Below are 22,997 nucleotides of genomic sequence, written 5' to 3' on the forward strand. Positions count from 1 at the left end.
AAAAACTCTGTTTAAAGCCTAAACCTAGTTTTGTTGGACGAGGTATATCATTTCCCCAAATGGAGAGGATGAGTCAAGAAATGCACTTTTTATGACATTATTTGTGTTAAGTGCATAGTGGAAGCTTAAAACTGATTGTATTGTTTGGTAAACTCATGTTTTTTCCGGTTATACGATCAATCTGAAAAAAATGTCTAAGCTGTTTCTTTTAAGAAAATTTTATACTTTGTGATTGTTCTCGAAGACCAAAATGGCACCGAGTTTTGGTACACTCGTTGGTTGCAGAGAAAACAGGAGTGATAAGATAGAGAGAGATGGACGTTCTACAAAATTTAAAGCATGTTCCTCTCTAATGAGGAAATATCTCTGCACAACTGAAAATAACTAACACATCTGTCAACAGTATTTACAGATTCATGTGACCTGCCAATGATGGATGTGGCAGAGAACACAACAACAAAAAACAAAACACAGAATGTTACATATCTCAACAAAAGAGTTTTAAGACATGTCCTTCCCATCTTCCTCTCCCCCTAGCAATCCCAGTCTTCTCTTAGCCACTTTTGATCTGTAACACCAAACCTCAAAAGCCTCTGTCAAATCCGGATACACCCCGTTCTTGCTTAACCACTCAGTTAATATCTCCGCTTGGTCTGAAGATGGCAACGCTAGAATGATAGACACAAAGGAAGACTCTAAAGCTTGCCATATCTCTCCATCTATCTTACATCTCACCCCTTCCTCCTTATCTTCTTCTTGATTGGAACCTGCTGAGTCAACAAGAGGCTTTGTTTCTCTTACAAAAGGAAGCCATAGTTTCACCATCTGAAGCCGTTTCACTGTTGGTAATATCACAGTTCCATAACCAATCGCCTCTACAACTTTCGAAGTCACCTCAGTGACTTTAACTCTTATCTCCACCGTCTCTGCAGCCGCTTCCATCGCTTGAACTACCTTAACTAACTTCTCAGACGTGTCAACCCATGTTACAACAAAATCTCTCACCATCTCCATCTTTGTTAGTATCTGAAACGCCCATGACAAATCCGACACAACCATCTTTAAAGACAACCCGTTCTTGCCAGAATCCATTGCTTCTAAACACTGGAAGAATCTAGCAAAGAGGCTCTTTACACATTCCTTCACTTCAAGCTTGATTACTTCATCAGCAATCAACAATGGAGCATCATCATCTTCGGTTATCATATACTCAATCTGTTCCTGAGCAGATGCTTTAATGTCACACAAGGGCTGAGGTGGAGACGAGGTAGCGAACCTAAAACCAGACGAAAAGATTCCAGCAACAGCAGACGGATCGACCGGCTGTAAACGAGCAAGAACCGGCTCAGCTTCTGGTCCAATCATCGGTACAACCCTCAGCATCTCTTCCTCTTCACCTTCCTCCCAAGGAACAGCTTCCAAGTAGTTCACACAAGCGGTAACAATCAAAGGACAGTCAAGCTCCTTAGCAACGCAGAGAATCCCCAGCGCGCTTTTCACGTTGTGACATAACTGATCCTCAGGGACATCGTCAGAGACAACATAGAGAAGTCTTAAGAGATTGATGTGATGGTCATAGTCTGATTCTTGGCAAATGACTTCAACACAGTAACGTGAATCAAGAATCTTGCAAGTGGGCCATTTATCAGAGAGACGGTCTGCGAAGTATCTGCTTTTTTCGGTGAGGATCTTGGAGTGGCAATAGATCCAGTCGTCACGGCCTTCTTCGTTTCTTAGTCTAACGACTATGTCACTGGTGGATCTATCACCAAATGTATATGATGCCTCTGCTTGTTGATCATCCTGTCCAAAAACAAAAATGAATACAAACACTTCAGCATCCACAAGCTATACACTCTCATTGTTTATTACTCACTCCGTTCCAAAAAGACCCATGTTTTTGAAACAAAAATTGGTTTCAAAATAATACATTTTTTAATAGTAAAATTTAAGTTTCAAAAAAAAAAGATAATTGTGTTTATTAAAATTATATTGGTTAAAAATTGTGAAAATAGCAAATTACAAAAAGTAATACATTAATAATCAATATTAAATATATTTTATTAATGTGTGAAAATTCTAAAATTTACATCCGGGAGTATGTATATACTTACAGGAGGCTCCATAGAGTAAAAAGCAGAGATCTTTCCTGTGAATTTGATGTTTATTTCAGCAGCTGAATAAGCAAACACAATGAAGAAGTGAGATCTAGCTAACACATTTAACCAAAAGTACAGAAAGCAAGAAGCTTTTCAATTACGAGCTCAGACCTAGAAATAGAAAGGCGTCAGCTTTATGATGTACCCTAAATGTTGAATCTTTTAGGATTCTCAGTTTGAGCTTCTTTGAGCCGTACGAGAGAGGATACAGCCTTTTTGATCTTGCAATCTACGAACCACACTGATATCATCCAGACTCTACTCGATCTCTCTATCTGTTTTTTCTTTGGTACAAAATCTTTTTCTATGCCTACTTGATGATGATGTGTCAGAGCTTCAGTGCTGGGCCTAAAGTGATAAACTTTGTTCGCATTCGGTTAAATTTTGCTGGGTCTCTTAGTGGGCTTTAAGGTCTAGTCAGGGCTCATTAGCAATGTTTTCTTTCTTTATGTAGTACTTTAAAGGGTTATAAATGTAATTTAGAGTAAAACTTTTATCCTGGACCTATGTTCTGAAGATTTGACAACCTTCTGTTAATGAAGTCAATGACAATGGAACATCTGAAAGGTATCTGCAATGATTATGATTTATAGAATAAAGTTTGATAACAGATTCTACTCTGATTTGTATCTAAGATGGAAGAAATTAAGAGTCAGACACTGAAACTTAGTGTATCCAATACTTGCCAAGTCAGCTATGTGTGTTCCCTAATCAAAGTGTTAAATGTTCATGGCATACAACTAACTCAGGATTCTCGCTTTGTAAGAATAGCTAAAGACTCGGACGTGAAGAATGTTTCTCTTCTTTACCAATGTACACCAGTCTAAACTAAACAACAACAACCGAGCGTTTACAGTCTACATATCAAACTGAAACAATGTACATGTTATACTGTATATTAAACACTAGATGAACCGAAAGCAACTGATAACTGATAAGCAAGGGATAGATATATTTGTTGAGTTGTCGCTCTTTCTTCTCACTGCTGCCCTAGTTTTTCCTGTCACAGTGAACCATTACAAAAACTCATGAGTGTAACCCTACAACTGAGCACAAGGTTCCATTCTATGCGGCTTTCAGAAAGCACATGAAAAATAATTAGGAGAAGAATCAATTTAGACAACAACCTGAAGCATCTGCATTAGCTTTGGATTCTGTTCCAGAAGCTCACACAGCTTCTCGCGGTTACTTAGTAGAGCCTGAAAAGGAGAGTTAAGGGATTAAGACGTAGTGACGCATGTTAAATGAAAATAGAGCATCATTACCAAGGATGTGGATAACAGACCTGGATGGTTTCTGGGGACTGCAAGTAATCATGTAATGACATTCCAGATTCTTGTCGCTGAGAAGTACCAGCCCCTTGCTGACCTTGAACAGCCTGTTGCTGTGGTTGCGGTTGCTGCACGTGAGAGATCTCTTGTTGTTGAGGTGGGTGATAGTAAGGCTGGACTTGCGGCTGTTGCATCATCTGCATCGGATGCAATGGAATCTGATACTGGTTTTGCAACGATATTCCTTGCTCTGATGGCTGAGATATCTGCATGGGTGGTCTAACATGCTGAGGAGGCTGCATAGGCCGTTGCAGCTGCATTGACGGCAGCTGTTGAGGAATCGAGTGTGGATTGAGTGACTGAGGAACCGGCAACATGTTCTGCTGCTGCTTATCACCTCCTTGGTGCATAGGATTACCATAGAATGGCCTACTATAACCAGATTGCATTAAATTGGGGGGAGGGTAAGAGGTCATTCCGGTACCTGGCTGAGGATCAATGCCTGGACCACTTTGTTGTTGTTGTTCGGTGGTACCTGCACCTCCCTGATTGTATCCAAACGTCTGAACTGTAGATGTCCTTGGTGGAAGCGAAGCATAAGGGTTTGATGAGTATTGAGGAATTGCTGACGGATGCGGTGGCATGTGCCTGATGGGTCCTCCTCCTGAAGACGGTGTTCCACGACTAAACGGAGAGGATTGATTCGAAAGGGAATCAGAAGAATGTTGCATCACATGTGAGCTTGATGGAGGTGGCACTAAGGGCAAAGGAGGCTGGTTCGGTAGCATTTTCTGATCATAAACCCCACGACCACTGAAGCCACCCTGAATATGACCTGAATGTTGCTGCTGACTACTCTTTGAATAAAAGCCCTGAGGACCAACTCTAGGATCCATCAGATTCTGTCCTGAAGATCCTGGAATGTTGTTGTAACCAGGCACAAACCCAGGCTCGCTCTTCAGCGGAACCATCTTGTTTGTTTCGTCTGCCTGCTCAACAAATTTCCTGTCTGAAGATATGCTCGGTTCCCGGATCAATGACATCTCGGGTCGTGAAACTGATATCCTCGATGAATACTCGCTCTGAGCGTTCTCGTCAACGTTAGATGCCAATGGCGTGCCCATGTGGGAGAACTGACTACTCCCATTTGCATCACTCTCGGTTTCTTCAACGATGGAGTGAGGAGAGTTTTGTTCAACCATGACAGGAGCAGGCTGCATAAGGTTCTCATCGGGTTGAAGAAAGGGCAACTTGTCATCAGCTCCTTCACATTCCTCACCATCAAAAACTATGTCTATCCCTTGTAGATCATCATCAGGATCTGCTTTGAATTGTTTGGGTTTACCTGCGGCTTTTTCTGTTTCTCTAGCAGGAGTAGGGGTTTTCACTTGAGCGGTAGCCTCTCCAACCACAATGGTAGAGGGGTTTTGGCCTCGTCTTTCTCTTGCCATATATTCATCAACGTGAACAGATGGAGGTCTACCACTGCTCGATCCTGCCCGTGAAATGGTTATTGCATTAGAATTACCAGCTGTATCAATACTCCTTTCCCTCGCAACATAGTCATCAACATGCATAGAGGGAGGCCTGCTGGTATTCGTCTTGCGCTGCCTAAAGGTATCTCTACGTGTAGGAGCAGGAGGAAGGGATGCAGAACCCACCCGTTGAATTGAACTTTGGGTCGGTATGTCAACAGAAGAGTTTTCGCCTTTAGCACGCCTGCTAGAGCTCTCCACAGTTGGTAGTTTCCTTTTCGCAGAAAGAGATGATTGGGGCAAACGCTCAGGTAATGTTTCTGGACATTCCCACCAGAACTTGTCTTCAAGTCCTCTTTGAAGGAAATCATCCTCAATGTTTTCAGAGTCCACATCATTCATATCAAAATTCTCGGTAGAAACAAGAGCAATTTTGATAGAGGTAATATCATCAATGTTTCCGTCTTTTAGCAACGATAGCAACGACTGTGATACCTACATGTTCACAAAGAGAATACAAAGGTCAGCGTCAAGAGAAAAACAGCAAAGGAAGTGGATTATGCAGGTACGGGTAATCAGTACCTCATGCAGACAGGGTTTCATCTCAGCTATTGCTGAAGTATCAGATCCCGAAGTCATTGAACTCAACAGTGTCACCATTTGTTCAATCAAACCAATGTTTTCCACTCTAAAAGTGTCTGTATCACTAAAATCGCTTGGAAGGCCAAAGAGGGATTTTATTGCTGCAACCTTCTTCGAGTCCAAACTGGAAAAAATAAGAAAATTAGACTACACGGAGCAATCCTGCAACCTTCTTCTTAGCTTAATTGATAGACCAGTTGGAAGTATTTATCCGTGAACAGCATTAGACGCAACTACGTATAACTATTAGGCTAATATCAAATGAACAAAACCAGATTAACTAAACTTAACTACAAAAGTGGCATCGGTGGACATTATGTTTCATGTATCCAACATACGCAGTGAAGATACCATACATCATCAACTAACGATTCTAACATGAAACACATGATACGTAGCCTATTAGAGTAAAAAAAAAATCATACCAAGTTCGTGTTAAACTGCGGAAGCAGGAAAGTAGTACATTATGAAGGGACAGGGAATCACCTTTTACCATCGATGCATAATCTGATTGAGCTCACGCTCAGAACGTTTACTGCCTTTATTGCAAGAACTGATAACCCATCTTTTGAATTAACTGAGTTCAATAACTTGATCCAGCAGGACAGAAAAGGAGGATTTTTCTTCATTTCTACTTGATCGAGACTCAAATTATTTGTGTCATACGCAGGGTTCTCAAGGCCAGAAAACAGATGCACCAAAAGTGAAACAAGACAATCTTGACCTTCACTACACGAGACCAGGTCTTTGAAAGCGCAAAGACAAGATAAGAGCTCATTGCCAATAGGCAACACCTGTAAAAATAAAAAAATTCTTAGTAATCAGATTTTTGCAAGAAAAATACTCTAAAGACGTCTATTAGGAGAGGTCATTGATGTGAACAAAAATCTATTGTCACAATCAATCATCATTGAGAATCTGTAGAATTGATAACATAAATCACTACATTGCTGACAAAATATACTATACCTGACAGAACTTCAGCACAAAGGGGAAAATTGATGCACAATCTTTTGCACTCAAACTAGCCAATCTGTACAAATTGATATGATTAACGAAAAAAAGCAATTAAGTATAAATGTGATCAAAATGAGGTAATACTAGTACAGGTAGGATCCGAGATATAAATGCACCTAAGTGGTAACGTTAAACACCCCTGCAGGGAAAATACTTACAGCTCTTTCTTTGGAAAGCACGAGAGAGGCACTTGCGAATGGCAAAGCAATGAGATCGATCTGAAAACTGGAATACACCACCTAATCACACTAGACTCGGACACAATTCCAAATTCTTGAACCCTATCTTCACTTGGATAAGTGGAATCATAACATCGTTGAAGAACTTCCACAAGCAGTTGAACAATACCCTCCTCTAACAATAATCCCTGAAATGAATAAATTCCAGGTGATAAAGAAACAAAAACAAAAGTGAAGGGAAAGTGTGTTCAAAAGGCAAAGGGTTTGACCTTCGATTGCGGATGCTCTAATAAACTAGCCAAAAAATTAAGATATCGGTAGACCTGAAAAAGAGGATAAGAGTGTTTAGGAACAGCAGTACATAGACAGAGAGTTAGAGAGGCAGAGCAAGCACCTTATAAGCTTCAGTTTCTCTTGTTGAGGACTCATCCAATATACCCTCTCTGATAGATGCAAATATGGGCCTCAGAAGGATGGAAGCATGTTCAACCCTTTGACATGCAATACGAACTATGAAAACCCGGAGCATATCTTGAATGACCACCAATGCCTATTTGAAAAACAAACAACATCAAACACACAATTCATGCTGAATAGATGCTCACAAAAGCCAAAGCAGCAGAGAAATACTGAAGCTAACAAGAAAGAGAAAAACATACAGATACTGCATGATGTTGGATAATCTTTGCAATCTTGTCAAGATTAGGTGTCAAATAATTTAGCAGCTTTTCAAGAGGGGCAGGCTCCAGATACCAATTGATCTGTTTCTCCTTCTGTGGAGACATCAATGTCCCAACCGCCAACTTTCTAAGACCACTCAACAAGGGCATGCCACTCTTCCAAAACCAGACTCCTTCTTCCGGGAGAATATCGCTCTTGCAGTGAGAAATAAATGAGGATTGAGATATAATCATTCTAAAGTATAAGACAGATAAATAGAGATTTCTAGTTGCTAACATTTATATGAAATGACTACATACATGTACAAAATTCCATCACAAAAGTTACGATAGAGTCATATATATTTGGCTGGAAATAAATGAATTATCGCAAAATTCAAGTTACGCATGCCATCACAATCACCGAGTAAAAACTAATTCGCAGAAAGTGTAAGATATTCATACCAGAATGCAGAGGAAGCTACATGTTTCCTTTGGACCCAATGCAGGAACAGAGGATGTCTGGAAACCGGTGAGAAGAGAGTGGAATAGCCCGGGCATCCATCCATAAACTGGCCAGCAGACAAGGGCAGACACAATGAGGTGGCACACTGCTCCAAAGCCAAGAGCAGAGTCTGGATAATGGGAGGACAAATCAGCTGCACAAGCAGCTAGCTTCGGGCTGGAAAGAGAACAAGCTCAAAGCTTAGATTTTCATAAAAATATCAGCATGTGGTTTATGCTACTAAATCCAAAGACACAATAACCCACCTGACTTCCCGATGTAGCCTTAGGAGAGCCTTCATTAGTTTGGTGTTTCTGTACTGCTCCTTAGAATCCTTTAGATAGAAAAGACAATATCAATGGCCAGAGGGAAGATTAACAACGCATAAACCCGCAATTATAGAACCTCAGCAAGAAAAATAAAGGCAGAATTCGCAATTGAATATGTTCCGCAAAATCAATTCATTTGCTGCCAATACACGATAAAGACCAAATATTGTTTAAAGTAACAGACCTGTAGTCTCTGGAGAACAGATATCAAAAGGACAAGGGAAGGAATTAACAGATCCACTAAGCTTTGCTCACGATTCCGTTCAGATAAAAAGTCAGAAATAGAACTGCATCCATGATCGTCATCAACAAGATAATCTGCCCAAAACAAAGGAGCTAGTTGAGGGTCACTGATGAATATTGAACTAAGTTAAATGAAAAATTATCCACCCAGTGGGCGCTTTAAGCTCTTCCCGGCATCTCTTATCATCACGTCGTCTAAGCTTAAGCCTCAAATAGAAGAGTTAAACGAAAGCATAGAATATACACTCGTTTACCATAAATATTAGACGATCTCTCAAACATGAAGCTGCAGTTGACCAAAATAGCATACACAACTGTAACCGCACCCTCATCATATAAAGCAGCAGCAACAGTCTGTACAAAGCACAACATTTTAGAACACTAAAATAAGAAGACTTCACCATCTGAAGAGAGAAAAATTGCTGGACAAAATAATGGGGAACGATAACATACTGTATTATCTGAAATCAGCGCTAAAATCCGAAGAGCTGTTGTCAACTGTGAAATCGATGAGTCAGAGAGGTTAACACCTTCAAAAGATTTTTCAAGGATAACTTTTTCGAGATTGTCTAGACCGTTCATCTCAGAGACATTCGACGATTCTCCAACACCATTCTCAGCCGACGTTAAATCCAGTGCAAGTATGCTTGATGATGATAATTGGGCGTCCCCTCCAGAAGCCAAGACAGCAGCATAACGTAAAAGGCCAACTACACCATGTTTGTGATAAACTACACCCGCATCAATCCATTTAAGTAATCGTGAAGGAGCATCTTTTCGATTAGAACCACCCGGTGATAAAGTATGCAAGGCCTTATGAAGGACGGGGGCGTGCTCAATCCAGGCATGCAAGCATGATACAGTTGAGTCGGAGACTATGACTTCAAATATCTCAGCAGCTGAGTGGCATATTGCTAGATTAAGTGGTGAAATTCCTGAAAAAGAGAATGTTAAGCAAGTAAGAGGGTTTGAAGGAAGATGACCAAGAGACTACGCCAAGATAGTAAACTCAAAGATGAAGCAGCATCGGTACCACTATTTTCAACTGCTGGATCCGTATCCTTGACTGAATTCAAAGCTTCAATCAAAACTGCTAAAGCCTAGAAAGAAAGATAAAGTATGTTACTGAAAAAGAGCAATACTATATCATTATTTTTCCTGATTCCAGACTCATACCTCTGGGAAAACGCCTAAAGTCAATAAAGCTTCACGCCCACAGTCAGACCTGCACTTGCAGAAGGGCTTTAGGTTTATTTCAAAAGAAGACAAAACAAGCATAAGTAGATTGTGGCACATAAAGACATTCTCACCTAGAGACATCACGTAGCTCCCATAAAATCCCGAGAAATTCTTCTGTTTGTGGAGACGATTTGAGCAAACGATCTACCGCACTCACCTGAAAGAAGTACGTAAATAATAGTAGAACAAAAATACAATTCTATCCATGTAAAGCATGTGCCCTTTATGGTAACATGAACCCACCACCCTCAAATGCACTTCAAGATTTATTCCAATTTCCAGTAAGCTACAAGTAAAACCCTTGGATATCAAAACTGAAGCATAGCGCAGAGGGACACACTCCTCCTTGTTCAGATCAACAGATCCCTTTAGAGATTGTATTATGGTAGCAGTCAGTTGTGAATGATGTAGCAAAAAGCTCAATCCTGAAAAACAGAAGAAATCCGGCTATATTACAACTCTAATGCACATAATGATCAAGTGTGTTCTAATCGGAAGGCTACGTAGGAATACCTGTGCGAGAAAACATGAGTGAAAGAATGATGTTTCCAATAAACATTGCGATATCAGTAAAGACATCCAGAATGTCTCCAAGTTCAGAATGCAATCCAGGTATTGAGAGAAGTGCTGCTGACAAAGGAAGAAACCCTCGCTCCTGCTCACAATGAGATGCTTCAAGTAAGGTTTAGCAATTAGAATACTCTCTAAAATGATTTTAGTGACATTACGAGAAGGGGAAAAGATAGACCCATGACAGGCGACATATTCAGTAAATGTTTTAGCAATTAAGATAGTGCTGAGGGTAAAATTTAAAAACTAATTTAACCAAGATTTACCTTCAGAAGTGACAACATGTGCGAATCAGTTCCAGAGTTGGAAAAGGGACATGCCCATGAAGCAGTTAGTTTACTTGTGGCTTTGTATGACAACCACCCCTCAGAATGATCAAAAACCAAACTTCTTTCGGCGTAGGCTGATGGTGAGGGATCTTCAACTGATCCAAGTGAGTTCATCAGCTTCTGTATTGATAGTCGGCAGTAACACCAGCGACGATATTAAATGGTTGGTTTACATGATTGTATTAACGACCAAATAACATGAAATTATAATCAGCAAACCTGGAGTTTTTGAAGTTGAGACTTAGCATCAGATAGCATATTCAGATTATGAGTTGCAGCCCCATGAGAATTGGAGAGACTTTCCAGTGCTGACAACACTGCAAACTGAGAGAAAAGTATTAGTAACAAGATACGTTAAGGACCTATTAAAATAATGCCAACGAAAAAAAGATTCTTAATATGGAGAGTACCTCATATCTTGATACAATCTCATAAATTCTCAAGCGATGAAGAATATATATTGCAAGAGAGGCAACTTCATGACATGGTTTTTGCATGAGTAATTTCAGCAGAAGACAGTAGCCCTCACTCTTCCCAGACGGGATACTTCCGTCCTCACGAGGCCACCAACCTAAAAACCCCTCACATCCAACTGCATGGCGAGTAGCCTGCTCAACAACTCCAAGCAACAGCAAAGTAATGGTGGTCGAATTCTGAACATCATGACCAAACAAAAATACAAGTTGATCCATCCCCCCAGAATTGACAAAATGGAGGCAGCCTTCTCGACCAGAGCATAATAAAAAGGCCAAACTTAATCCTAGAAGAGTGGCTTTTCCCTGAAATGAGAAAAATACACAGCAATCATCTATGAATACTATATAAGTTTCTATCACTAACGTGTGTAAGAGCTAATAATTTTGTAATACCTTTGAAAGCTGTGGAAAGGCAGTACACAAGGAATCACTTTCAAACTGAATATAAGGACTTAACATATCGACCAATTGTTGGGAAGTGGCCAAATTAGTCTCTGATTCAAGAAAGCTGAGCAGCTCCGACGATCCAAGTGGCACATCTGATTCTTGAATTTCATTGAGATCAAGAATATCTTTCTTAACCTTGTCAGTAATATCATGGAAAATCCCAGAATCTACGGAACTGGCCACCGCCGTACAATTTTTATTCTTTAAAAAGAAATCTACATTGTCTGTGACATAAGACGAGACCCCAGATACTACCGTATCCACAAACTTATTTAATACATCATCAGTAGCTAGCTGGTCAAAGACTTTTACCAGCAGCTGCAACAATCGCTTAACTTCCACGGGAACATCTACAGCAGCCAGGGGTAAAGATACTATGTCCAGAGATGATAGACATTCCTCTATTGTTCTGTTGACTGAGTGCAATACCAATGGCAAGTCCTCAAGATTACCTTCAGTGGAATTCACAATATCAGTTACAGAACGACCTTCAAGAATGATATTGTACTGCCCCAAATCTTTCACGATGTTTCCATAGACGATCAAGCTCAAACTCCGATAGCTACCTCTAACCACCAGATGGTTTGTCACAACAGCCTGCAATATTGATGAAACGGTCCTTTAAAATCTGGATGTAACGTAGAATAATGCAATGACTTGAACCCTCCAAGTGGGAAGGTCTGCCTTTTGACATACAAGATCACAGAATCAAAAGGTATTCGATACTCTAAACTCCTTCCATTCTCAACCAAGACTAAACCCATTAACCTTCTGCAGTTCTGCTACAAGTTATTTAGTCCCTCTATTTTATCATATACCATATTATAAGACGAATATGTGGCCTAGCAATTACACATATAAACATCTCTAAGGGAGTGTGTTCTGATAGCCAATTACTCTGGTCAAATGACAGGAAAAGTCATGTCCGAAACATCATATATAAGAATAAAGAACCATTGCCAAACTACCAGCACAAGTCGCAGAATATCATTACTAACCATACCAAAAAGAAAGGGAAAAGCAACAAACGTTTACAGACAAAACACATCTTAGTAGTTACCTCCACTTCCAAAGGGTAGGGCGCTGAAGGGGTGTAAAGAAAAGGGTTGCAAAGTCGCTTAAACTTTGATTCTCCTTCGCATCGAACGAACACTTCCAATGCAAATGATGGAGGTGAAGTTGCCCTAATGAAGAATATTGTCAACATTCAGATAAGTATCCACAGATATCAATCATATCACCCACACTACAGACAAATCAACAATTCTAAGTCGCTCACTAAGAATACCAAGCCACCCATTTATGTGACAAAACTAACTATTGACTCAAAAATCTAGAGTTGTCTGAAAATGACAATAAACCTATTTTTAAACTTCTAGATTATTCAACCGAAATATTATCAAGGACCTGTAATGTAACAAAGAGCCAAATAGAGTTTACTACTACATGGTCGACAACATGGGACAAATTCGAACAAGACTTGTAATGGCTATTTTACTACTCGAAGGATCTTTCATAGTTAAATTCGATAAAGAGTAAGAATACACACAGCCGGAAAAACATACCCGAGAAGGGAAACAGCTTGAGAAGAAGAAGAGGCATTCTGCTCCAAAAACTCGCAAGCAGTGATGATTACTGGCTCAGCAAATATCACCTACGAGAATCAATGGAAACATACAATAAATCCCCAGAAGCGTTATAACCGAACACCATCAAATGACAAACCAAATCACCATATGTAACAGTTGGTTCCGACCAACCACAGTTCGCACTAACTATTCCTACCAGACTTAAGAGACCAGATTTAAAGAACAATAGGGGGACACAATTGAGAAGGTTACCTCGTCAACATATTCGTCTAACTGAGGATGAACAAAGGTCTGAGCGAACAGAACACAAGGCTCCGACCGCACCATATCTAGAGAATCGCTCCCAGTCTTCTCGATTTAACTCAAGCCTGGTTGCTAAACCTGAGGATTGCAAAAACTATGCCTCTGCATTAGAGTAACCAGAGACACAAACGCAACTTAAACACGAATTCAATCGAAATCACTATTCTGAAGAGTTCGCGAGCTTAAAGCTTATCTATATGTTAAACGCAGCAACTAGATCACGACTTAGGGGTTATTAGAAGGTTTCTACGATAAATTAGGGCTAAATCTCACTAGTTTGGGATCGATATCGACCTTGAAAGAGGGAGAAAGCTTCGTTAAGAAACGAAGAAAAACATAGGAGGAATGTGAAATACTAGTGTGATTGTTTAAGAGAACGAATCGAAGAAGCTTTACCTGGGGATTGTAGAGAGAGAGAGGGAGAAGGCGACGCGGAGCAAAGGAGGAGGAGAAGGAGAGTAAACGCCGATGAAGCTTTTTTTTGTTTAACCGGCGTTTAAGGTTTTTAGGGTTGGCCCCGAACGATGATGATATCGAACTGAATTTCATTAACCGGAAATTGAATTTTGCGGTTTATTCGATTATACAAAACCGCCGAAGCCAAACCGGTAATGTTTAGATTTGTTTGTTCTCTATTTGTCTTTTTAATATTTTCTTACTTTAAACGTATACAAGATTTAAAATTAATGTCATATTCGAAACAAACAAATTTACAAAAATATATATTATTAATATGAAAAATGATTTTTCTAATCACTAGAAATATTGTGTAATCACTAGTAGACAGACTTTTAATTTCTCCAGCCATTTTTAAAAGCAATCATGCTTTTATTTTTAAAATTGAATCCAAAGCCAAAACATTAAAATAGGAAATATGTTAATTTTAAAAAGCATTTTCTCTAGAACTTTTATTTAGTGCTCTGAAAAAAATTCTACAGCAAAATAAATTAAAGCCAAAATTAAAAATTTAAAACCTAAAGTTTAGAGCAAAATAGAAAGCTACAGCTTCAACCAATCAAACCCATATTTAAAGTTTGGGGTGAATTCTAATAGCCAGTTGGGCTTAACGAAGACGGCCCATGTGGATGGAAGAAGTGCGAAGCCCAATATCTCTGTTTCAAAACCCTCAACGGTCAAGTCGTCAATGGTCAATGTTCTGAAGAGAGACCTTTGTACGACGGTTCCAGCTCACGCCATCAACATGTCTAACAGATTTGGCTGTCTAACCTCATTAGCTGTCACATGCTGACAAGCAAGAGGATAAGATCTACTTTTGTGTATAAGTAGAGGTAGTGATGTAACGATGAGATCAAGTTGAATAACAGTAAAGTTCAAGTTATCCTCTTCACGTTCTGTCTCTGTTTCTCTGTTCTTTATGGTATCAGAGCATGGAAGACAATGATCCAATCTCGTCTCCTTCGCTCAGTATCTCTCACTGTGTTACTCTCAAGCTTTCTTCCACAAACTACCTTTTGTGGAAAACTCAGTTTGAGTCATTTCTTTCGAGTCAATCTCTACTAGGGTTTCTCGATGGAAGCTCTGTTCGTCCTACACCCACCACCACGGTCCAGAATGGAGATGTTGTCGTAGAGCAAGCTAATCCGGAGTTCACGAAGTGGGTTAGAAAGGATCAGCTGGTTATGGCTTGGCTCTTTGGCTCGTTGACTGAAGATGCGCTTCGCTCTGTGTATGGTCTTCACTCGGCACAGGAGGTGTGGATGAGTCTGGCGAAAAAGTACAACAGGGTTTCTGCAACGAGAAAGCTGGATCTGCAGCGAAAGCTCCAAGGTATGTCTAAAGGTAACAAAACCATGTCAGCATATCTAGGAGAAGTCAAAAACGTCTGTGACCAGTTAGATTCAATAGGATGTCCTCTGTCGGAACAAGAGGTTATCTATGGTGCTTTAGGAGGTCTTGGTAAAGAGTATGAGTCTATTTGTACGGTGATAGAGCATTCAATGGACACAGCATCTGAAATGAGCTTTGAAGATGCAGTTTTTAAACTTACAAACTTTGATGACAAGCTTCAAGTTTACAACAAGTCAACTGAGACAAGTCCTCACTTGGCTTTCACTGCGGGTCGTGGATACTATTCAAACCGTGGTCGTGGACAGAGTGCACGAGGAGGCTATCGTGGAAGAGGAGCTCAGTCTTACTCCACCAGAGGAAGAGGTTTTCAACAGCAGTTTACTGGTGGCTCAAGTGGCAACACAAGACCTACTTGTCAGATATGTGGTCGCTATGGACATTCCGCTGCTCGTTGCTACAATCGATTTGATCAAGAATACGACAGTCAGGAGACCCTTCACAATGCTCTAGCTACGGTTAGATTGTCTGATCAGGAACAGCGGTCAGGACAAGAATGGTTTCCCGACTCTGCAGCATCTGCTCACATTACAAATGATCAGTCTCAGCTTCAGTCGTCTGCGCCTTATATCGGTAATGATCAGGTCATTGTAGGAAATGGAGATTATCTGCCGATCACTCATGTTGGTTCAGTAGCTATTCAGACACCTCAAGGTACTCTATCACTCAGAGATGTGTTGGTTTGTCCCACTATAACAAAGTCTTTACTCTCTGTCTCTAAACTCACTAAAGATTTTCCATGTGAGTTTACATTTGACTCTGAATCTGTGTGTGTCAAGGACAAGGAAACCAAACGAGTGATAGCTCAAGGAAGAAGGCATAAAGATCTTTATATGTTGAAGGACATGCGGTTTAAGGCTTTCTACTCTTCAAGGCAGCAAGTCACAAGTGATGGGGTGTGGCATCAAAGGCTGGGTCACCCTCACAAAGATGTTCTTCAATTTCTGGCCAAGAATAAATCTATAGTTCTGAATAAGAAAGACAGTTATTTGTTTTGTGATTCGTGTCAACTAGGAAAGAGTTGCAGACTTCCTTTTGTAGCTTCTGAAACTGTTACAACAAAACCTTTAGAGAGGATTCACTGTGATCTTTGGGGTCCAAGTCCTGTAGTCTCTTCTCAAGGATTCAAATATTATGCAATTTTCGTTGATAACCATTCAAGATTCACATGGTTCTATCCACTCAAGTTGAAATCTGACTTCTTTTCGGTCTTCACTCGGTTTCAAACTCTAGTGGAAAATCAATTTCAGCTAAAGATCAAACAGTTTCAGTCAGATGGTGGAGGGGAGTTCATCAGTGGTCAGTTGTTGTCTCATCTTGCTAGTTGTGGGATCAAGCATCTAGTGTCGTGTCCACACACTCCACAACAAAACGGCTTGTCAGAACGGAAGCACAGGCATATTACAGAGTTGGGCCTGACGATGCTCTATCATAGCAAAGTACCTCAGAAACTGTGGCTTGAAGCATTCTTTACAGCAAATTTTCTTGGGAATCTTTTACCGTCGTCAGTTCTTGAGGATAACAAAAGCCCTTATGAACAACTGTATGGGCAGGCTCCTATCTACACTTCGTTGCGTGTGTTTGGGTGCAAATGCTTTCCGTATCTGCGGCCTTACATGAACAATAAACTTGATCCAAAGTCGCTGCCGTGTGTGTTTCTTGGTTACAACGAGAAATATAAAGGTTACAGATGTTATCACCCACCTACAGACAAAGTGTACATCTGTCGTCATGTGTTGTTTGATGAAAGCTCATTCCCTTTTGGTGACTTGTATGGAAAGTATCATGAGCAAACAACATCACCACTGAGAAATGCTTGGATGAAAACAGCGGTGCAGGCTTCTTCAAGTGAAGAGAGCTCAGAAGTGTTGCTGTCAGAAGAAGAATACCCCCCTCCGAAGAAAGCACATCAAGTTCCCACTCCAGTTTCACCACTGGTACAGAGTCCTCAACAACAACATAACGGAGAAGAAGAGCAAGGTTCATCTTCAAGTGACTCGTCTCAAAATGACAGTGAAGAAGAAAGTGTGGAGGAGAACATTCAACCTATAGTGGAGATAGCTCCAGTTCATTCTATGACAACAAGAGCTCGGTCTGGAATCATCAAACCAAACCCGAAATATGCTTTGTTTACGATCAAGATCGGTCCTGTTGAACCACGCTCTGTCAAGGAGGCTCTAAGAGATAAAGAATGGACAGCATCAATGGATTTTGAAATTGAAAACATGAAGGAGACTGAAACTTTTGAGCTTGTTCCTCCGGAGGATGGACAGAATCCAGTTGGATGTGGTTGGATTTACAAAATCAAGTTGAATGCTGATGGTTCGGTGTTGAAGTTAAGATCGCGTCTGGTAGCTAGAGGTAATGAACAAGAAGAGGGAGTAGATTTCCTGGAGACTTTCAGTCCAGTGATCAGAACAGCAACGATAAGAACAATACTTCACGTTGCAGTAACCAAGTCTTGGAAGATTCGTCAGCTTGATGTTCAAAACGCGTTTCTTCATGGAGACTTGAAAGAGAAAGTATATATGTGTCAACCTCCAGGGTACGTTGATCAGGCAAGACCAGACTACGTTTGGCGTCTAAAGAAAGCAATTTATGGACTCAAACAAGCGCCAAGAGCTTGGTTTGACAAATTCAGTTCTTTTCTTCTTGAGTTTGGATTTCAGTGCAGTTTTCCAGATCCATCACTCTTTATCTATCACAAAGGCAATGATGTGATCTACCTGCTTCTGTATGTGGATGATATGATATTGACTGGTAATAACGACACACTGGTTGAGAAGCTTCTTCAACAACTGAATGGGGAGTTCAGAATGAAGGACATGGGTGCTATTCATTATTTTCTTGGTATACAAGTTCATCACACTGAAGAAGGTTTGTTTATGAATCAGTCAAAATATGTTCAAGATATGCTGGTGATTGCTGGAATGGAAGACTGTGCACCAATGCCCACTCCATTGCCTATGAAGCTCGATAATCTCCCGGGTCAAGATGAAGTGTTTTCAGAACCAAGCTATTTCCGCAGTCTTGCAGGTAAGCTGCAATATCTGACTCTTACTAGACCAGATATTCAGTTTTCAGTCAACTACATCTGTCAAAAGATGCATCAACCGAGTGTTTCTGATTTTGCCTTACTAAAGAGAGTGCTGAGGTATGTCAAAGGAACTGCAGAGTTGGGTATCACAATCAAGAAGAGCACGGACTCTACTCTGTTGTGTTACAGTGATAGCGATTGGGCAGGATGCAAGGATACAAGAAGATCAACAGGAGGTTTTTGTACATTTCTTGGAGGAAATATCATCTCTTGGTCTGCAAAGAGACATGACACAGTCTCTAAGTCATCGACGGAAGCAGAGTACCGAACAATGTCAATGGCAGCATCTGAAGTGGCGTGGCTGCAAAATTTGTTGAAGATTATGGGGCTAGAACAAAGAGTTACACCATTGTTGCTCTGTGACAATCTCTCAGCCGTTTGTCTTACAGCAAACCCACGCTTTCACAAACGGACGAAGCACTTTGAGGTTGACTTTCATTATGTGCGTGAGCGAGTGGCAATGAAAAAGCTAGAAGTAAAACACATTCCTGCTGCTCTACAAACGGCTGACGTGTTCACGAAGTCACTGGGTCAAGAACCGTTCTATCGTTTACGAAGCAAACTAAGTGTATCTGTTCCAACTACACTAAGTTTGAGGGGGAGTAATAGCCAGTTGGGCTTAACGAAGACGGCCCATGTGGATGGAAGAAGTGCGAAGCCCAATATCTCTGTTTCAAAACCCTCAACGGTCAAGTCGTCAATGGTCAATGTTCTGAAGAGAGACCTTTGTACGACGGTTCCAGCTCACGCCATCAACATGTCTAACAGATTTGGCTGTCTAACCTCATTAGCTGTCACATGCTGACAAGCAAGAGGATAAGATCTACTTTTGTGTATAAGTAGAGGTAGTGATGTAACGATGAGATCAAGTTGAATAACAGTAAAGTTCAAGTTATCCTCTTCACGTTCTGTCTCTGTTTCTCTGTTCTTTAAATTCGATTCATATTTTTCGGGTTCAGTTCTTATATAAGTAACACATGTAAATCTGGTTGAGCTCGTTTTAAAGCTATCAAATGTGTGATAGGAAGAGTTCATATTATACACTAATTTAATACTTGACATGATCGGATTAATGATCAAATTGTTAAATGTTTAGAACTTTGCATATGAACAACACACGATCAAGTTGAAGATCCTGAGATCTTTGAGCAAGAAAAGAAACTGAGAAAGACAGTAAGACACACAAACTTTTACAACTTCAAGCACATCGAGTAGATTATAATACTCTACGTCTCGACCAAGTTTACAAGAACACACGATCTTTTATTGAAAAGCAGGACTTAAAATATGTTACATAATCCACATAACTAGATGCTCTTACAACAGTTTCAGAAACATACATAAACACACTCACACACACACATTTTTTTAGAAAAGCAGGACTTAAAATATGTTACATAAGCCGCATAACTAGAAGTTCTTACAACAGTTTCAGAAACATACATAAAACACACACAGACAAAGAGAGAGAGAGGAGATAGAGTTAGAACAAGTGGGTTTAGTTGCCAAAACCCATCATTGTTCCAAACTAGTTTCACACTGAGATAAAATGCAAGGCTCCCTTCACCTGAGGGTGAAGAAGCCTTAGAGTAGAGAATGAGCCAAAGATGAGTTGCCAGTTCATAGTCAGATGGAACCAAGAAACAAGAAAAAACTCAAACTGTCCTTTATCAAGACAAAAGAGTTCTCTCTCTCTCTCGGTCTGACTGATGAACTCTGGTCAAAATATCAGGTTTTGAAACTGCAGCAGCCATTATCCATTGCTGCTGCTGTGATCCACTTGCTAGGCATTACCATGCCACCAAGGGGATGAACCGAAGAGCTTAAAAAGTAGTTCATGCTTGTAACTTCTGATCCTAGTCGGTTTGATAAGTTCATGGTCACGTTTTCAGGATGAAGAACGTCTGAATCCTGAGAGTTACTTTGCTGAGGCTGAGTCGGCTTAGTCCCATCAGCTTTCTTTGCATTGTTCTGACTTTTAGTGTTCAAGAACCTCCCACCAGATCCTCTAGGACGGCGCAATGCATGGAGATGGCGTGAATGATACATATATGGCTGTAACATACACTAACATAAGTGCAAAACAAAACACACTAAAACTAGTTTCAATATGTTATAGTTTTACCTTACGGAATTTGCTACTCGGTTTGTTCTGATCAAGAACAGCAGCAGCCTTTGCACGTGACTGGCGTCGCCTGATGATTCCATGGTATTGCTTTGAGTTAACGTAGATGGTTCCATCTTCTGTTTCCATGTTTAGAGGAAGCATTACACTGCTATGAGATCCATAGGGTGAAAGAACTCCATAGTATTGTTGTTCCACACATGGATACTTTGTGTACATCTAAATGACCAAGGAAGAAAACAGCCAAAGAACTATATACTCAGAACAAATTAAATGACATTTGATGATAAGCTACATACTTTTTTTTTGTAACACAATGATAAGCTACATACTTGTAGAAGTTTTTTATGAAGAATAATGTTACCTGTGGCTGAGAAAATCCAAGTTCCAAGTAAGGTGGTTGCATTGAAAAAGCAGATCCATGAGGCTTTGGCACAACTCTTGGACTCTTTACATCACCTAACAGCATAACAAACATGCAATTTATATTGAAAACTTTCTATAAATAGAAACATTTGATGAGCTTTGATCCAAAAAAAACATTTGATGAGCTCAGTATTTGAAGCACACAAGATGACTCCCTTTTAGACTTAGCTCAGTTACATTCACTTCCACAAACCTAGAAGCAGCTAGTTAAACATGTTCTATCAGTATTCCACACAAAGTTCACTATACCATCTATTTGTAGACATCCATAGAGATTAAAGGCAAAGGAAGCTAAGACTTACCAAGTGAGAAAGAAAAGTGAGATGCAGAGTTGCTTTGTTTATTCACACCTTGTTCTATCCCTCCAGCAGATCTGACCTTAACTCCGGCCAATGAATCAGAATCTCCGGCGAGACTCTCCGGAGTCAACGGCTGAGATCCAAAAGCGTTCCACCAAGAAATCTGTGGAGCAGAGGGAAGACCTTCTCTCATAGTTTGCATAGCCATCTCCAAGATCCAATACAAAGAGTAAAGAAAATCAAAAGGAAGTCAAGATTCGATGTTGTCGAGTTGAAATACTAGTTCCTGTGAAAGATAAACATGAACAAAAAGTCAACAAAGTAAAACTCTTTGTTACCCAAATGAGAAACTTTGGGATTTGGGAATTACGCAAAACCACACGAATGACAAAACCCATATGTGAATCATCATCAAGAGACAGACTTGTTATCTAAAGTAAGAACAAACTTAGAGGAACCAATAAAGATAAAGACATAAGAAACTGATAACAAACCAAACACTAGACAGAAGAAGTTGAGTAAGATGCAAGTAAAACCCCAAATTTTGTCAACATCAAACACACCAAAACCTATGTGAATCTAAAAGCAAAAAGAGATTGACGAAAACTTACACACAGGAGTGAGTGAGAGAGAGAGAGAGCTTCAGATTCCTAGGAAGAGGCAAAGAAAAGCCCAATTGTTAGGAGCCATGTCGGTTCCAAATCAAGAAACAGATATTCATTCACCAAGACTTTAATCAAGAGAGAAAGAGAAAGAGAGACTAACCAATATATGAATTACAAGTGTAGATGGCAGCTCTAGTTTCATCCACCAATCACCTTCAGTTTTTATGCTACTATGTTTCTGTCTTGTTTTCTTCTATAAATATAAAAATTAATAAACCAATATCACTAGTTAATTTTATATTAAAAAATCTTCTAACTTAATATTGATATCAAACCATGGTTCACCCAATTCAACATGATCCAATCCATAATTAGCGATCCAATCCAAAATTAGCTCATCGATCATTGCTCAAACATTCTAAATTGATGTTTAAAATAATATTTTTGAAGAAACATATTAAAAACAAAATTTCACAGCAAAAATTAAAAATATTTTAAGTAATATAAAAGAAATAGATTAATCTTTTTGTAGGTAATTGGTTTTACTTAATAAGTCGATCTAACAAAGTAATTTCTTCTACTCTTTTCTAACTGTAGCGTTGGCTTGACCTGCTTTCTTCAAAAGCTACAATGATCCCACTTAAAACTACTTTCCATCCATTAAGCAGAGTAGTGCTAGGGTTGTCAACTGCATCGTTTATTTACTTATTATAATTGTGGTCCTTGTAAGCTTTTTAATATTAAATTTTGTATATGCGTCATATGCATAAAAGAATAGGATCACCACTCAAAATGAAAATAAAATAAATAAAGCAAGCAGTCTGACAACTTCAACAATAATGTGCCAACATTTGCTATTATAAGCTTATGACTCATTCCCTATCAATTATAATATAGAGTCTACGGCTCTTAATCCTTGTATAATTCTGTAAATAGACCAAACACATACGTATGAATAGATTTGACGACACTTGTTGAGATGTTGTTATTCTTAACTAGGTTTTCAAGTGGTTTTCTTTACAGATTGTCCTTTTGTTTCCTCTTTTGTTATGTTTCTTTAAGTAGTTCAAGATCTTTTGTGAACATGAAGGCACACGTGTGTATAACCTCTATAGATATATAGTTCTAGAGAAATTAACATAGTGTA

At 39.7% G+C, this 22,997-nt stretch overlaps 3 protein-coding genes across 7 annotated transcripts; all 3 read right to left on the bottom strand.

Annotated features, from left to right (window-relative positions):
• Positions 1-317: 317 nt before the first annotated feature.
• On the bottom strand, positions 318-2,683 carry LOC103859108 (BTB/POZ domain-containing protein At3g05675). Its single transcript, XM_009136592.3, has 3 exons — positions 2,271-2,683; positions 2,115-2,176; positions 318-1,803 (listed from the first exon to the last, which is right to left on the bottom strand). The coding sequence occupies exons 2-3, from the start codon at positions 2,124-2,126 to the stop codon at positions 502-504; spliced, it is 1,314 nt and encodes a 437-aa protein (XP_009134840.2). The 5' UTR covers positions 2,127-2,176; positions 2,271-2,683; the 3' UTR covers positions 318-501.
• A 252-nt stretch (positions 2,684-2,935) lies between these two features.
• On the bottom strand, positions 2,936-13,971 carry LOC103859111 (protein virilizer homolog). Of its 3 annotated transcripts, none has more exons than XM_033288164.1 (28): positions 13,829-13,971; positions 13,382-13,534; positions 13,106-13,194; positions 12,601-12,724; positions 11,487-12,137; positions 11,028-11,396; positions 10,837-10,941; positions 10,555-10,737; positions 10,232-10,373; positions 9,962-10,143; positions 9,790-9,875; positions 9,656-9,704; positions 9,513-9,579; positions 8,933-9,414; positions 8,734-8,833; positions 8,421-8,554; positions 8,174-8,241; positions 7,868-8,084; positions 7,403-7,618; positions 7,138-7,293; positions 7,013-7,066; positions 6,723-6,931; positions 6,517-6,580; positions 6,034-6,341; positions 5,488-5,671; positions 3,445-5,400; positions 3,287-3,358; positions 2,936-3,159 (listed from the first exon to the last, which is right to left on the bottom strand). In XM_033288164.1, the coding sequence occupies exons 2-28, from the start codon at positions 13,454-13,456 to the stop codon at positions 3,139-3,141; spliced, it is 6,363 nt and encodes a 2,120-aa protein (XP_033144055.1). In that variant the 5' UTR covers positions 13,457-13,534; positions 13,829-13,971; the 3' UTR covers positions 2,936-3,138. The 3 variants fall into 3 exon arrangements, with proteins under 3 accessions (XP_033144055.1, XP_018513097.1, XP_009134848.1); XM_018657581.2 differs by having other exon boundaries at positions 13,382-13,510; positions 13,829-13,923; XM_009136600.3 differs by lacking the exon at positions 13,829-13,971 and having other exon boundaries at positions 13,382-13,802.
• A 5,666-nt stretch (positions 13,972-19,637) lies between these two features.
• Positions 19,638-22,083, bottom strand: LOC103859112 (nuclear transcription factor Y subunit A-2). 3 transcript variants are annotated; one of them, XM_033288057.1, is made up of 6 exons: positions 22,011-22,083; positions 21,857-21,895; positions 21,249-21,531; positions 20,885-20,979; positions 20,521-20,739; positions 20,124-20,450 (listed from the first exon to the last, which is right to left on the bottom strand). In XM_033288057.1, exons 3-6 carry the CDS (start codon positions 21,451-21,453, stop codon positions 20,124-20,126), a joined length of 846 nt encoding a protein of 281 aa, XP_033143948.1. In that variant the 5' UTR covers positions 21,454-21,531; positions 21,857-21,895; positions 22,011-22,083. The 3 variants fall into 3 exon arrangements, with proteins under 3 accessions (XP_009134849.1, XP_018512512.1, XP_033143948.1); XM_009136601.2 differs by having other exon boundaries at positions 19,638-20,450; positions 21,857-22,083; XM_018656996.2 differs by lacking the exons at positions 21,857-21,895; positions 22,011-22,083 and adding an exon at positions 21,549-21,829 and having other exon boundaries at positions 19,638-20,450; positions 21,249-21,466.
• Positions 22,084-22,997: the final 914 nt, after the last annotated feature.

The sequence above is a fragment of the Brassica rapa genome, chromosome A03, assembly GCF_000309985.2.
Source record: "Brassica rapa cultivar Chiifu-401-42 chromosome A03, CAAS_Brap_v3.01, whole genome shotgun sequence".
Classification (NCBI taxonomy): domain Eukaryota; kingdom Viridiplantae; phylum Streptophyta; class Magnoliopsida; order Brassicales; family Brassicaceae; genus Brassica; species Brassica rapa.

Bases quoted from the DNA above. Each gene is read 5' to 3' on its own strand.
- LOC103859111 (XM_033288164.1), bottom strand. From the start codon at position 13,456: ATGGTGCGGTCGGAGCCTTGTGTTCTGTTCGCTCAGACCTTTGTTCAT. The intron at 10,374-10,554 runs GTAAATCTTGGT...CATTGTGAGCAG, and splicing joins ACATGTTGTCACTTCTGAAG to GAGCGAGGGTTTCTTCCTTT. The intron at 9,580-9,655 runs GTATGAGTCTGG...CTTTCTTTCTAG, and splicing joins CTTTAGGCGTTTTCCCAGAG to GCTTTAGCAGTTTTGATTGA.
- LOC103859112 (XM_018656996.2), bottom strand. From the start codon at position 21,643: ATGGGTTTTGTCATTCGTGTGGTTTTGCGTAATTCCCAAATCCCAAAG. The intron at 20,980-21,248 runs GTAAGTCTTAGC...TTATGCTGTTAG, and splicing joins TCACTTTTCTTTCTCACTTG to GTGATGTAAAGAGTCCAAGA. The intron at 20,740-20,884 runs GTAACATTATTC...TTGGTCATTTAG, and splicing joins TTGGATTTTCTCAGCCACAG to ATGTACACAAAGTATCCATG.